The 13,887-nt window shown below is 38.0% G+C and overlaps 1 protein-coding gene across 3 annotated transcripts in view; it reads right to left on the reverse strand.

The window, feature by feature from the left end:
* The window catches only part of LOC108696244 (transmembrane protein 150A), a 100,789-nt gene that overhangs the window by 50,181 nt on the left and 36,721 nt on the right, over nt 1–13,887 (reverse strand). For all 3 annotated transcript variants that reach the window (XM_041568836.1, XM_018225408.2, XM_041568837.1), the window contains exon 3: nt 7,794–7,865. In XM_041568836.1, the coding sequence (XP_041424770.1) occupies nt 7,794–7,865 (72 nt within the window). The remainder of the gene's footprint in view (nt 1–7,793; nt 7,866–13,887) is intronic.

A 13,887-nucleotide genomic window follows, 5' to 3' on the forward strand; every position in this document is an offset into this window, starting at 1 on the left:
AGAATCTCCCCCCCCCCCCTTCCCAAATCCCCATTTACAATATTTCCATTTGTCAAAGAAACCAATGGTTCTTTTTTGCCACGGTATCCTTTCTGCTTTACTTTTTGTTCCCGGAATAATACGTTTTTCTATAACTTTCTTTTGAATGCAGTAACTGCTCTTAGTAACAAATTAATCTAAAGTACTCCAGTTGTACAGAAACCAAGTAAATACATAGGTCACAATGCAGGGCAAATAAATACTTGATTTGCTGAAAGTGGTGACAGAAGTGCAGATATGAAATGCTGTAGTGTATTTATGTTGCCAAAGGAAAATATATCTGTATATCCTTAACTAAAAATAGATACTGTGCCTTCCAAAAAGTCCTGTTTCCCATAGGAAGTATTTTCAGGCAAAATTTCTGCAATTACAGGGAAGGTTTTGTCTTTAAGGACAATGGTAGATGAGGAGTAGTCGCCCACGACAAATCTCCTCTACTGCAGGCAACTAATTTCCTCCAAATGCTTTCCCACTAGTGATAAAATGGTAAAACACATGGATTGGTTCAGTTTTTAAAGGTCCATAGTAGCCTAAAGTTTCCTCGCAAGGCGACCTCAGAAAGATGTTTTACCACCGGAGATTCACTTTATTGCTGATGGAAAAGCATGACAACCAAGGTCCCATGGCACACCAGATTAGTCACCGAAAATAAATCCTCTTCTGCAGGTGACTAATCTCCTGTAAATGCATTCCCACTGGTAATAAAGTGAATCCCCGCTGGCCAAACATATGCAGCACTTTGTGTTTCAGAAGTTGCCCGATATTTCCTTGCAAAGCAACTTTGGCCAATTTCAGAAAATCTAAGCACCGCAAATGCTTTACCCCCATATATGGCTAAATTTGTGATATGATACAATATGCCAGAATAGCATACCCTGGGCCCATCAGAAGACCCAAGTCAAGGCCTCAACCACTGCAGATTACCAACCGATGGCAATTGGTTAGTTCTCCCGGTGGGTCAGTCCGAACTTGGTCCTCCAACTAGACAGCACTGAGTTAGGGTAAAATAAGGGTTTTTGTTTAGTAACACCTTTATTAGTCACTACTAGATTCTTCTGGGATAAATTTTTGTGAGTTGTATTTTTAGTGAATTTTGGTTGGGTTGAAGAAGTTGAAGGGGGAACACCTGCTGGATACATCACATTCACCTGCAGGCTATACTTAGCCTGTGCCTGCCTTGCCTTTGATATTAACTGAAAGCAATTTGGGTCACGCCAGGGAAGTGATTACCACCTTTTTCACACCAGATAGAACCCCTGCTGAGTCTTTAGATGCCTTCTAGAAGCCACATGTTCTGTTTTGGCTGATCAGCTTTGCTGTGTTTGTACCACACACTGTTTAGTGAAACTGTTCAATTTGGGGCCAAGATTCAATGCCCTGTTCAATCAGTAGTTGTTAATGATGTGAAAGATTTAAGCTCCCCATGGACGCAAAGATTTTTCTTGCTGAACGTCCGATTTTACCGAAGTCCGACCAATCCTTCGAAATTATTGTGAAGTTAGTGGGATTCAACTGATCGTACATCTTACGATTTTTCGGCCGACATCTGTCAGAAAATTGATCGGCCAGGTTAAAAAATCTTTATCGGTCCCAGTGCAATCTATCTATGTTTGCAGGGCCAAGCAGGCAGCTCCCCTTTGTTTTCCTGGCAAATTGGTATTTTTAGTTGATGGGCAATTCGTACGATCATACGATCGTTCCAAGATAATCGTGGTCTCACGATGACGATCGGATCTTTTAAAAATCTCAACATCTATGGCCAGCTTTAGGTTGTGTAAGATTTTAACACTTTTGCTTTGTCCAACCTTAAATTTCAATCTGGTGGTCAAGAACAATAACCCAATTCTTCTGTCAGTCCATGCCTTCTTTTATTTATCTTACAGTCAGGGGCGATCCTGGACCCTCTGCCGCCTGAGGCAGCAGCAGTTGCTGCTGCCCCCCTCCCCCGGAAATTAGCTCTTAAAGTACCAGGAGCAGCATTTTTGCTGCCCCTGGTACCTAATAGGGCGCTGCCGCCTGAGGCGTCAGCCTCAACTTGCCTCATTGGTGAAGCGCCCCTGCTTACAGTTCATTTGGGGCCAAACACAATTTTTATGGCATGCTAGTCGACCCAAAATATGTATTTGGTGTTACTATTCCTTTAATAACTTCACACTCTTTGCACTACAGAAATGACCAGCAGGTGGTGTTGTTGTCATGAATTAATTATATTAGTTCATATAATTAATTCATACAGAACATTTGAATAATTTCCTAATAATTAAATTAATTCATTCATAAAATAACAAATTAACATTTTTTTTAAAAATACAATGTAAAGTAAAAACGTGCTCAGAAGCTCAAAACTATTTTACAATATTTTGTTTTGACACTTGACATTTCTTTTAATCTGCTATGGATACCCAACATATGACACTACTCCCAAAATGCTTCATTATTCATCTGACTTTTAATTTATGCTGAATGTGTAACTTAATAATAAGGATTCATATCGCAAGATTTGAACCACAAATTGGGAAAAAAATAAATAAAAAAGTGCCAAATACAAGACAAGTGAAGTGTGAAATGTTTATTTTAAATACTTCACAGCCGGTTAATACAAACTCTACAAGTTTAACTGAGTTGTGACTCGCTCAAGTGCTTTCATCTTGTTGCATTCCTGACAAGGGTTTCTAAGGAAGGCTGGAGATACATAACTCTCTGTTAACTTGGGTGACACATTGTAAGGCCAGGTCCTGACTATTTACACTGACCTTTACCTAGAGCCTCTTTCGGAGACCGAGTTCTGCTTTACACAAAAGAATACAAAAATATTTCTTGTGTGACTGTTTCTTTCCCATCCCATTGATTTAAGACGTGGTATTTTGTGTGGATTCCCAGAGAATGCTTATTCTTGGACATTGGGCACTGCTGAATAAATAAGGAACTGTGGTGGGAACAGCAAACACAGAAATAGAACATCTTGAAAGTGGAAAGTCACATTAATATTCTGTGTAATCCAATGGGAAAGGAAAAAAACTGCTTTAAATCCAAAAAGAAGCTGTTCCTTAAAAATATTTTTAATAACTTTAAAAAGAAAACAATTGCTACTGTTAAATAGCATATATTTAAACAAATAACCAAAATATGTGTGCATAATAGCAGCATTTCTGTAAAGGCGTGGGACCCTAATAGAATAATGCTCCAAACCTGGTGATAATCATGATATATAAAAAAATATACAAATAAAAGAAAAGTATCCACCACTCTTTGATCTTTTTATGTTTTATGTCAGTTTGTTGACAGTAAAATAAATGCTGGCTATCGTTCAAAACTGAGCCAAGGCTAGAAAAGATAGAGTTAGTATAGGTATGGGTATATAGAATTTAATTAAAAGTAGGGAGGGGTGTGTGTATGAATGCTGGGTTTTCTTTTGGAGGGGTTGAACTTGATGGACTTTGTCTTTTTTCAACCCAATTTAACTATGTATGTAAGATATGAACTAGGATGTCCACTCAAACTGGCCAAAAGAAACCTGTATGGCTCCTGAAAAGGCATCGCTAGATATTTTATTTTCTTTCTTACAGCTCTAATGGAAACCCCAACATAATGAAAATAGCTAAATAAGTATAGTACCCCAGAACAAAGGAAGACAAAAAGAAAAAAAACATACAAAATATGGATCCTGGCCAATTTATAAATTAGAAAGAACTTAAGCATTTAAAACTTTATTAAAAAACAATGGTTTGGTCATTTTAAAGAAGTCTTAAATCCTGTCTTTGTTTGCAATGCAATTATTATATGTTCTAGACTTGAAAGCGTTCGGGAGTTTCATAAGACATAATCAGATGTTCCTACAGAACAAAAGAGCCTTTTAATCAGACTGAAGCTCAGCAGTCATACATTCAGCATGGGGTTTCACAACAGTCCATAAGGTTCTTCAAAAGGCCATTTATTAGAAAAATATGATCTTTTCATGGGTTATATGGGTGCACTGGATAGATAAGGGCATTGGGTCACAGGGTGATTTCACCACCAAGATTTATTATAGCACAGTCATCAAAAGTATCAGTATTCACATAAAACTTGGAAGTGCCACTGTGCAAAAGCATCAAGTAACATTATTAAAAAAAAGCATGATACAGGCGGCTTTTTGTCTTTATGACCTTGCTTCATGCTCAAGGGTATTCTCTTCCCTGCAGTGGAACGCAGGAGAAATCCACTGAAAGCACGGCAAAAAAACACTGTGTAAGGGCCCTTAGTAAGGGCATGATTTTGGGCGTATAAACAGGCCAATAAGTTGCTCTTTTATTATTGTTTATTCTAAAATAGTGAATGGTTATTTGACCTTGAGTGTGTAACAGTCTTGTCATTTAAGTAGCTACAAGTAAATACCTAGAAGGCATACAGGGTTGGCAGCTTAAAACCTGCCAGGTAGCCGAGAAAGGGCTTCAGTTGCTTGGTAAAGTTCCTTTTCTAAAAATGCTTTTCCCCTCCCAAATGCTTTTTACACTTCACCAGGCGAAAATTCGCCAGGACAGCGCTAATTCACTAAAATGCGAAGTTGCGAACGATGGCGAAGTTGCGCTAGCATTGGCCAATTTGCATACGGCTGGAAGTTAACGTTGACGTTAACGTATATGTTGCAGCCAATACATTACACTACACAAGCCCAGGGAAACGATAGTACAATGAAATAGAGTTGTTATAATGCCCTACACATGTGCCCAGTGTATAGTTTATGTGCCATATGTTAGGAAATGTAGGGGGGAGCCCAGGTGCCCAAAAAAAAAAAAATGACGCTCTTTTGCAGCCTATCACCCTGAAAAACTGAAAAGTCACCAGCGTTTTTTGGGAAAATCCGTATCTTTGTGAATTTGTGTAGTTACGTCCATTCACCAGAGTGAAAATTCGCCTGGCGATAGAGTGCGAATGACCCCCCATGTGTACACAATAGAAGGAAAGAAAAGCTGTGTTTCTTTTGATAGAGGACTCAGAGCAGCATTACTTTGAGGGTTGACTGGTGTATTTATATAGTCCTTTCTGATAAAGCTTACTTAATTTTAACCTTTCCTTCTACTTTAAAGGAGTAGTTCACCTACAACATTAAAATTTAGTATGTTATAGAATGGCCAATTCGTAGCAACTTTTCAAATGGTCTTTATTTTTTTTTATAGTTTTTGCCTTCTTCTTCTGACTCTTTCCAGCTTCCAAGAGGAGTCGCTGACTCCAGTAGCAAAAATTATTGCTTTTTGAGGCTTTTACTGTTTTCTATTCTGCCCCCTCCTACTCATATTCTAGCCTCGCAAGAGGGTAATTGGACCCTAGCAACAAGAAATTCCAAACTTGAGAGCTGCTGAACAAATAACTGAATAATTCAAAAACCTCTAAAAATAAAAAAGCAAACGCCAATAGCAAATGGTCTCAGAATATCTCTACATCATACTAAAAGTTAATTTGAAGGTGAACAGCCCTTCTTTAACATAAAGTCTAAGCTGGCGAGTATGTAACCCAAAGCTACATTAATTTATGTATGGAGCAATATATCATGTTTCTAAGTAGAATTTGGGCAGGGCCATCTTTATGTATTGGTTATTGGTTGCTTTCTTTGTAAATCTCTATGTTCAATGTACATACACATTTATTGTACAGCAATGCAGAATAATCATTATATCCACAAACCAGGGTGGCCCAGCTGAAGATTGTGTTTTTTTGTCCAAATGATTTTTAATATTCCCTTGCCTGTCCAAAAGATCCAATGGCATCATCTTACAGTCCCATTTTGTTATTACCAAGATAAAAATCTATGGTTGACAGTATGGCACATATTTTTAGAACTAGGTATTAACAAAATGCATGGAAAAAACTATACAGCACTGCATTAAACAGACAGGGAGATACAACATAAATAGAACATTCCAACTCTTACAAAAGGACAGCTACCTTAAAAATGCCTCTTCCATAACAGAGTGGAGCAGAACAGCACTACGTTGTCACATATATTATGCTTGTTACTGTTAGGAGAGGGGTACTCAGTGCATGCATAAACTGTCTATATTCATTTTTTTATATAAGATCATGGACTGTAAAGTATAAAAAGTTTTGTATATACAGTTAGGTCCATAAATCTTTGGAAAAAGAAACTTTTTTTTAATTTGGTTCTGTACATTACCATGATGAATTTTAAATGAAACAACTCAGATGCAGCTGAACTGCAGACTTTTAGCTTTAATTCAGTGGGTTGAACAAAAATATTACATAAAAATTTGACTTTTTTAACAATCGCTTCATTTCAGGGGCTCAAAATTAATTGGACATAAATAAAATAAAATGTTCATTTCTAATACTTGGTTAAAAACCCTTTGCTGGCAATGACAGCCTGAAGTCTTGAACTCATGGACATCACCAGATTCTGAGTTTCCTCCTTTTTAATGCTCTGCCAGGCCTTTACTGCAGTGGCTTTCAGTTGTTGTTTGTTTGTGGGCCTTTCTGTCCGAAGTTTAGTCTTCAACAAGTGAAATGCAGCTCAATTGTGTTCAAATCAGGTGACTGGATTATTCCACTTTGCTTTAATAAACTCCTGGGTTGCTTTGGCTGTATGTTTTGGGTCATTGTCCATCTGTATTATGAAACGCCTCCCAATCAGTTTTACTGCATTTACGTGGATTTGAGCAGACAGTATGTCTCTGAACACCTCAGAATTCATTCGACCGCTTCTGTCCTGTGTCACATCATCGCTAAATACTAGTGTACCAGTGCCATTGGCAGCCATCACACTGCCTCCACCATGTTTTATAGAGATGTGGTATGCTTTGGATCTTGAGCTGTTCCACGCCTTCTCAATACTTTTTTATTGCCATCATTCTGGTAGAGGTTGATCTTGGTTCCATCTGTCCAAAGAATGTTTTTACAGAACTGTGCTGGCTTTTTTAGATGTTTTTTTTTTTTTTAGCAAAGTCCAATCTAGCCTTTCTATTCTTGATGTTTATGAGTGGCTTGCACCTTGCAGTGCACCCTCTGTATTTACTTTCATGCAGTCTTCTCTTTACGGTAGACTTGGATATCGATACGACTACCTTCTAAGGTGTTGTTCACTTGTTTGGCTGTTGTGAAGGGGTTTCTCTTGATCGTGGAAATGATTCTGCGATCATCCACCACTTGTCTTCCGTGGATGTCCAGGTCTTCTTGCGTTGCCGAGTTCACCAGTGTTTTCTTTCTTTCTCAGAATGTACCAAACTGTAGATTTTGCCACTCCTAATATTGTAGTAATTTCTCGGATGGGTTTCTTCTGTTTTTGCAGCTTTTTTCACCTGCATGGAGAGCTCCGTTGACCATATGTTGTCTGTTCTTCCACATACAAACACCCCCCTCAAATCAACTCCAGGGCTTTTATCGCTTCATTTATAATGACATAACAAAGGAATTGCCCACACCTGCCTATGAAATAGCATTTGAGTCAATTGTCCAATTGCTTTTGAGCCCCTGAAATGAAGTGATTGTGTTAAAAAAAAAAGGCTTTAGTTCCTCACATTCTTATGCACTGAATAGAAGCTGAAAGTCTGCAGTTCAACTGCATCTAAGTTGTTTCATTTAAAATGAATCGTGGTAACGTACAGAACCAAAATTAGAAAAAAAAAGTTGTCTCTGTCCAATTAATTATGGGCCTAACTGTAGCAGTAGCTATTTTTTAAAATATAATTTGAAATGTTCTACCAATTGTGATATGTGCCCAAATCGAAAAGCAAACCCATATGACAAATACAATCCAACCTTACCTGACAAGGGGTATATGATCAATAGTACAACAGGTTCCATCTTCCAGAGATTCACAAGTGTTATTATAAATCCTGCAAATAAACAAATGATAAATACATAAAAGGGAAAACAAGGATGTCACTTACTATAAGCATGATCTACGATGTTAACAGGACACTGACAAATGTGCTGTAATTACTTTAGAAAGAAATAGTACAGCCAAACATGCACTGAATTTCTTTTGTACAGCTTGGTCAGCTTGGGGCTGAACAATGACTTCATATAAGTCATGTATCTGATTGTAGGCCAACCCTGAAATGCAAAAGATATATTTTCATCAAGTGATCCAACCAATGGGCCTAAAGTTTAAATAGGTCAGTGCATTTTGGCTGTTCACAAGTTCATATCTACAAGTTCATATCTTGTGTCGTCTGTGTCTGTATTCGGAGCCGCTGTATCTGGGTGTAGACATGGAAACATGCGAGTCTGTCTGCATTTCATTGCCGAAATCTGCTTTGTGTGCTGCCTGTCTGCTCTGGGTGCAAATACAAAAGACAGGAGATATGAGTGGAGAGGCTGTTTTTCAAGAAACAACCCAGTGTGGCATTAGCCTTAAGATGGTCATACACTATAGGTTGCCAAACAAGCAGATCTTTCCCCCTGATATGCCCACCTAAAATGGACAATATTGTGCTTAATCCGGTTGTTGGCCCTAGAGCCAAATGATTAGAGGAGGCAAAACTTGACTTTGTTAGAGACTTTACCTGCTGAAAATGTTGGAACCCCACTAGGACCAAGAAGAGCAGTAATTAGTACAGGTATGGGACCTGTTATCCAGAATATTCGGGACCTGGGGTTTTCTGGATAACGGATCTTTCTGTAATTTGGATCTTCATACCGTTAATCCACTAAAAAAATAATTTAAGCATTATCTAAACCCAATAGGCTGGTTTTGCTTCCAGTAAGGATTAATTATATCTTAGTTTAAGTCAAGTGCAAGGTACTGTTTTTTTGTTATAGAGAAAAAGGAAATCATTTTTAAAAATTTGGATTATTTGGAAAAAATGGAGTTGATGGGAGACAGCATTTCCATAATTCAATGCTTTCTGGATAACGGGCTTCCAGATCCTATATTTGTACAACCCTAAGAGGCACATTTATTAAAAGTTAGAATTTCGAATTCATGTGATATTTTTCTAAAACTCTATTAAATTTGAATATACTCGAAATTCTCGGACCCGAAAACTCGAATCTCATTCGAATCGAATTTGACTAAACTTGATTAAAAAAAATTCTCAACAAAAAAACCTTGAATGTCAGGAAGGCTGCTAACATGTCCAAATTGGTCCTGGACCTCTCCCATTGACTAATACATGAACTCTGCAGGTTTTAGGTGGTGAATAGTCAAATTTGAGTTCTTAAAGGACCAGAGTGTGATAAATCTCAAAATTCGAATTTTAATTAAAACTGAAATCGAGTTTGGATAAATTTTTTTAAAAACTCAAAATTTCAATTTTCAATTCGAATAAATCTGCCCCTAAGTGTGTTCAGGACTTGTAAAAAAAATTAAAACCAAAAGCCAACATTTAGATTAGATATTTACTTATTGAGCACTAGGGATGCACAAACCCCCGAATCCTTTGTGAAAGATTCGGCCGAATACCGAACCGAATTTGAATCCTAATTTGCATATGCTAATTAGGGTTGGAAGGGGAAAACATGTTTTACTTCCTTGTTTTGGGACAAAAAGTCACGTGATTTCCCTCCTCGCCCCCAATTTGCATATGCAAATTAAGATTCGGATTCGGCTCGGCCGGGCAGAAGGATTTGGCCGAATCCAGCTGAAAAAGGCAGTAATATAGAGTAATATAAAGTATAAAGTAATATAGGGGGGAACTGGAATTGATCATATCAGACAAGATGATTGTTTGCTTGTCTATTGTGTTAAAACAATAGCCCAGGTATAAAATATAGTCCCTTCCAACACTTGAAAATCAACATGCTAAACTGCCTTGATTATTGAAGGGCCTTTCTGGTTTTAAAGCCAATTCAAGGCCATGTCTTCCAGCACAATAATGTGAATAAGACAGGGAAAAATGACCCTGCAAAGAGAACAAGTTGAGGTATCTATACATTTGCCAAATTACTGTTTAACCAATGGATCATGTTGTAGACTAATAAGAGATACTATTGTAACATGCGATTGTGAATGCACTGGTATGGCCAAATAACACTATTTGTTTGTGTGAACAGCCAAACAAATGTATTTCACAGTAAATGAGCAGAAGCACTTACCGATGCTCCATCCACCTACTGCAAAGGTATATTTGTAGTAGGCACATTAAACAGTTGAACATGCCCTATAAATGGCCAGATTAGTGAAATTGACCTAGCAAATCTCAGGGTATGTATATGTGACCGTGAGACCTTAAAGGGAGTCTGTCAGGATTTTTATGATGTAGTATTTATTTCTAAATTACACTGTTTACACTGCAAATAATTCACTCTACAATATAAATGTCATTCCCGAACCAGCAAGTTTATTTTCTTTTTAGTTGTAATATTGGTGTGTAGGCAGCCATTTCAGGTAATTTTGCCTGGACATGTGCTTTCAGAAAAGAGCCAGCACTTGCAACTGCTTTCAGGCAGGCTGTTATTTCTCCTACTCAATGTAACTGAATGTGTCGCAGTGGGACCTGGATTTTACTATTGAGTGCTGTTCTCAGATCTACCAGGCAGCTGTTATCTTGTGTTAGGTTATCTGGTTACCTTCCTATTGTTCTGTTGTTAGGCTGCTGGGGGAAAAAGGGAGATGGGTGATATCACTCCAACTTGCAGTACAGCAGTAAAGTGTGACAGAAGTTTATCAGAGCTCAAGTCACATGACTGGGGCAGCTGGGAAACTGACAATATGTCTAGCCCCATGTCAGATTTCAAAATGTAATATAAAATAATCTGTTTTCTCTATTGAAAAATGGATTTTTGGTGCAGAATTCTGCTGAAGCAGCTCTATAAACCGATGCGTTTGGGGAAAAAAATTCCCATGACAGTATCCCTATAAATTAACAAGAATAGCATTATAGCATTAAAAAAGAAAATCTTTTTTAATGGAATCATTTATAAAAGTATAATTTATAATTCTCCAAATACAGAGAAGAAAGGCTGGTGACTTGCTATTCAGAACTCAATTGTGAAAAATAAAGATATGTATATGTATGTATGTAGGGAGCTGTTAGGGAACAGAAGCACAGTACAATGCATAAAAATGCAATATACAGTGGTGTGAAAAACTATTTGCCCCCTTCCTGATTTCTTATTCTTTTGCATGTTTGTCACACTTAAATGTTTCTGCTCATCAAAAACCGTTAACTATTAGTCAAAGATAACATAATTGAACACAAAATGCAGTTTTTAAATGAAGGTTTACGTTATTAAGGGAGAAAAAAAACTCCATATCTACATGGGCCTGTGTGAGAAAGTGATTGCCCCCCTTGTTAAAAAATAACTTAACTGTGGTTTATCACACCTGAGTTAAATTTCAAAGGTTATAAAGCCATTTCTAAAGCTTTGGGACTCCAGCGAACCACAGTGAGAGCCATTATCCACAAATGGCAAAAACATGGAACAGTGGTGAACCTTCCCAGGAGTGGCCGGCCGACCAAAATTACCCCAAGAGCGCAGAGACAACTCATCCAAGAGGCCACAAAAGACCCCAGGACAACATCTAAAGAACTGCAGGCCTCACTTGCCTCAATTAAGGTCAGTGTTCACGACTCCACCATAAGAAAGAGACTGGGCAAAAATGGCCTGCATGGCAGATTTCCAAGGCGCAAACCACTTTTAAGCAAAAAGAACATTAAGGCTCGTCTCAATTTTGCTAAAAAACATCTCAATGATTGCCAAGACTTTTGGGAAAATACCTTGTGGACCGACGAGACAAAAGTTGAACTTTTTGGAAGGTGCGCGTCCCGTTACATCTGGCGTAAAAGTAACACAGCATTTCAGAAAAAGAACATCATACCAACAGTAAAATATGGTGGTGGTAGTGTGATCGTCTGGGGTTGTTTTGCTGCTTCAGGACCTGGAAGACTTGCTGTGATAGATGGAACCATGAATTCTACTGTCTACCAAAAAATCCTGAAGGAGAATGTCCGGCATCTGTTCGTCAACTCAAGCTGAAGCGATCTTGGGTGCTGCAGCAGGACAATGACCCAAAACACACCAGCAAATCCACCTCTGAATGGCTGAAGAAAAACAAAATGAAGACTTTGGAGTGGCCTAGTCAAAGTCCTGACCTGAATCCTATTGAGATGTTGTGGCATGACCTTAAAAAGGCGGTTCATGCTAGAAAACCCTCAAATAAAGCTGAATTACAACAATTCTGCAAAGATGAGTGGGCCAAAATTCCTCCAGAGCGCTGTAAAAGACTCGTTGCAAGTTATCGCAAACGCTTGATTGCAGTTATTGCTGCTAAGGGTGGCCCAACCAGTTATTAGGTTCAAGGGGCAATTAATTTTTCACACGGGATTGGATTTCTTTTCTCCCTAAATAATAAAAACCCTCATTTAAAAACTGCATTTTGTGTTTACTTGTGTTATCTTTGACTAATAGTTAAATGTGTTTGATGATCAGAAACATTTTGTGTGACAAACATGCAAAAGAATAAGAAATCAGGAAGGGGGCAAATTGTTTTTCACACCACTGTATAAAAGTACAATATACAAAGTACACACAGGGAGGATGTCAAATAATAGATACAATAAATAAGCACAGTTCACAGAGCTTATATAAGGACATTGCTATGTGGTAAGAGACACAGTAGGAAGAAGGCCCCCTGCCTCTGCTAACAGTCTAAGTGACTAAGTGATACTTATATAACAGTTTTGGTGTGTCAATTAGAAGAAGTATTATAAAAAAACAATACTTCAAACAATGAAAACAGCCCTATGATCATCATATTGCCTGAAGTTAACATTATTTTGTGAAGAAGCTACTTTCCTCTATGCCTTTGTCCGTCACACCTCAGCTAACAGCGATCAACAAACTTTATGTTTGCACCAAGATGTCACAGGACAACACCTATTCTATCACAAATGTAGTTAAATGTGGAGTATGTTTGACCAGGCAGTAGAATATTTGTTTAATATTGAAAAGAGCAAAAGTGTGTTAAGGTCATGGAAGAGAGACATCAGTTTTTTTTCTCTTTACCAAGTTAAAGTTATCGGCCCCTTTGATGAGACAGGAACATCTGGTCAAACAGTGCAACAGCCTCTAAGTAAGCATGATTAAGGTTTCCTTAGTAACTTTAACTGACCCAACCACCAATGTTCCCTCTAATTCCCTTTTGCCCATGTGCACAAAAATGATTTATTTTAAAAAGCTGTGGGCACAGACTAAATTTAGTTTATTCACAGAAAATACTCTACAAGCACCACAATTTGTGGCGCAATCGTGGTAATTGCTAGAAATGTTCTCAAGTCCAGACATAAATATGGTTTTCCATGAATAATATATTTTTTTAGCTCCTTTGCCACAAGATATCACGTGAACTGTTTTGAACAAAGAACACTTTGTATGCCCCTATTGCATGACTACTTATGACTACTATTTGGGTTTTTTGTTTTATTTGTTTTTTCTTTAAGCTACACATTGTGTTTTAGCCTTTACCTCCTGGGTTTGCCCATGCACTTTCACTCTGGAATTAATCTTACAAAAGCTAACAGTAGTGGGGGGGTCTTCCCTTTTTAAGACAACGAGGTAGAATATTTGATCACTGCTTATTTGTTCAACAAAGTATTAAACCTCTGATATACGTATCAGTAATACAGCTCTATGAATATGAAGGATAAAAAAAATGTGATGTCACCCTCGAGTTGGGCTTTTCAGAGTATCTAGATTTCTATAATGCGGAAAAACACTGGCTTAATGGTGCAGTATAACCTGTGGCATTTCAGATCAGCACATGCACAAAGTGTACTGTGAATGCTTTGATCTCAAAGAGGATGGGGCAGCAGATAAAGGGCCAGTGCCTGGAGCAGTTAACCTGGGATACTTCTTAGGGCTGGGACACACTGGGCGATTTGGGGAGATTTAGTCGCCTGGCGACTAATCGCC

Source organism: Xenopus laevis, chromosome 7L, assembly GCF_017654675.1.
Source record: "Xenopus laevis strain J_2021 chromosome 7L, Xenopus_laevis_v10.1, whole genome shotgun sequence".
NCBI classification, from domain to species: domain Eukaryota; kingdom Metazoa; phylum Chordata; class Amphibia; order Anura; family Pipidae; genus Xenopus; species Xenopus laevis.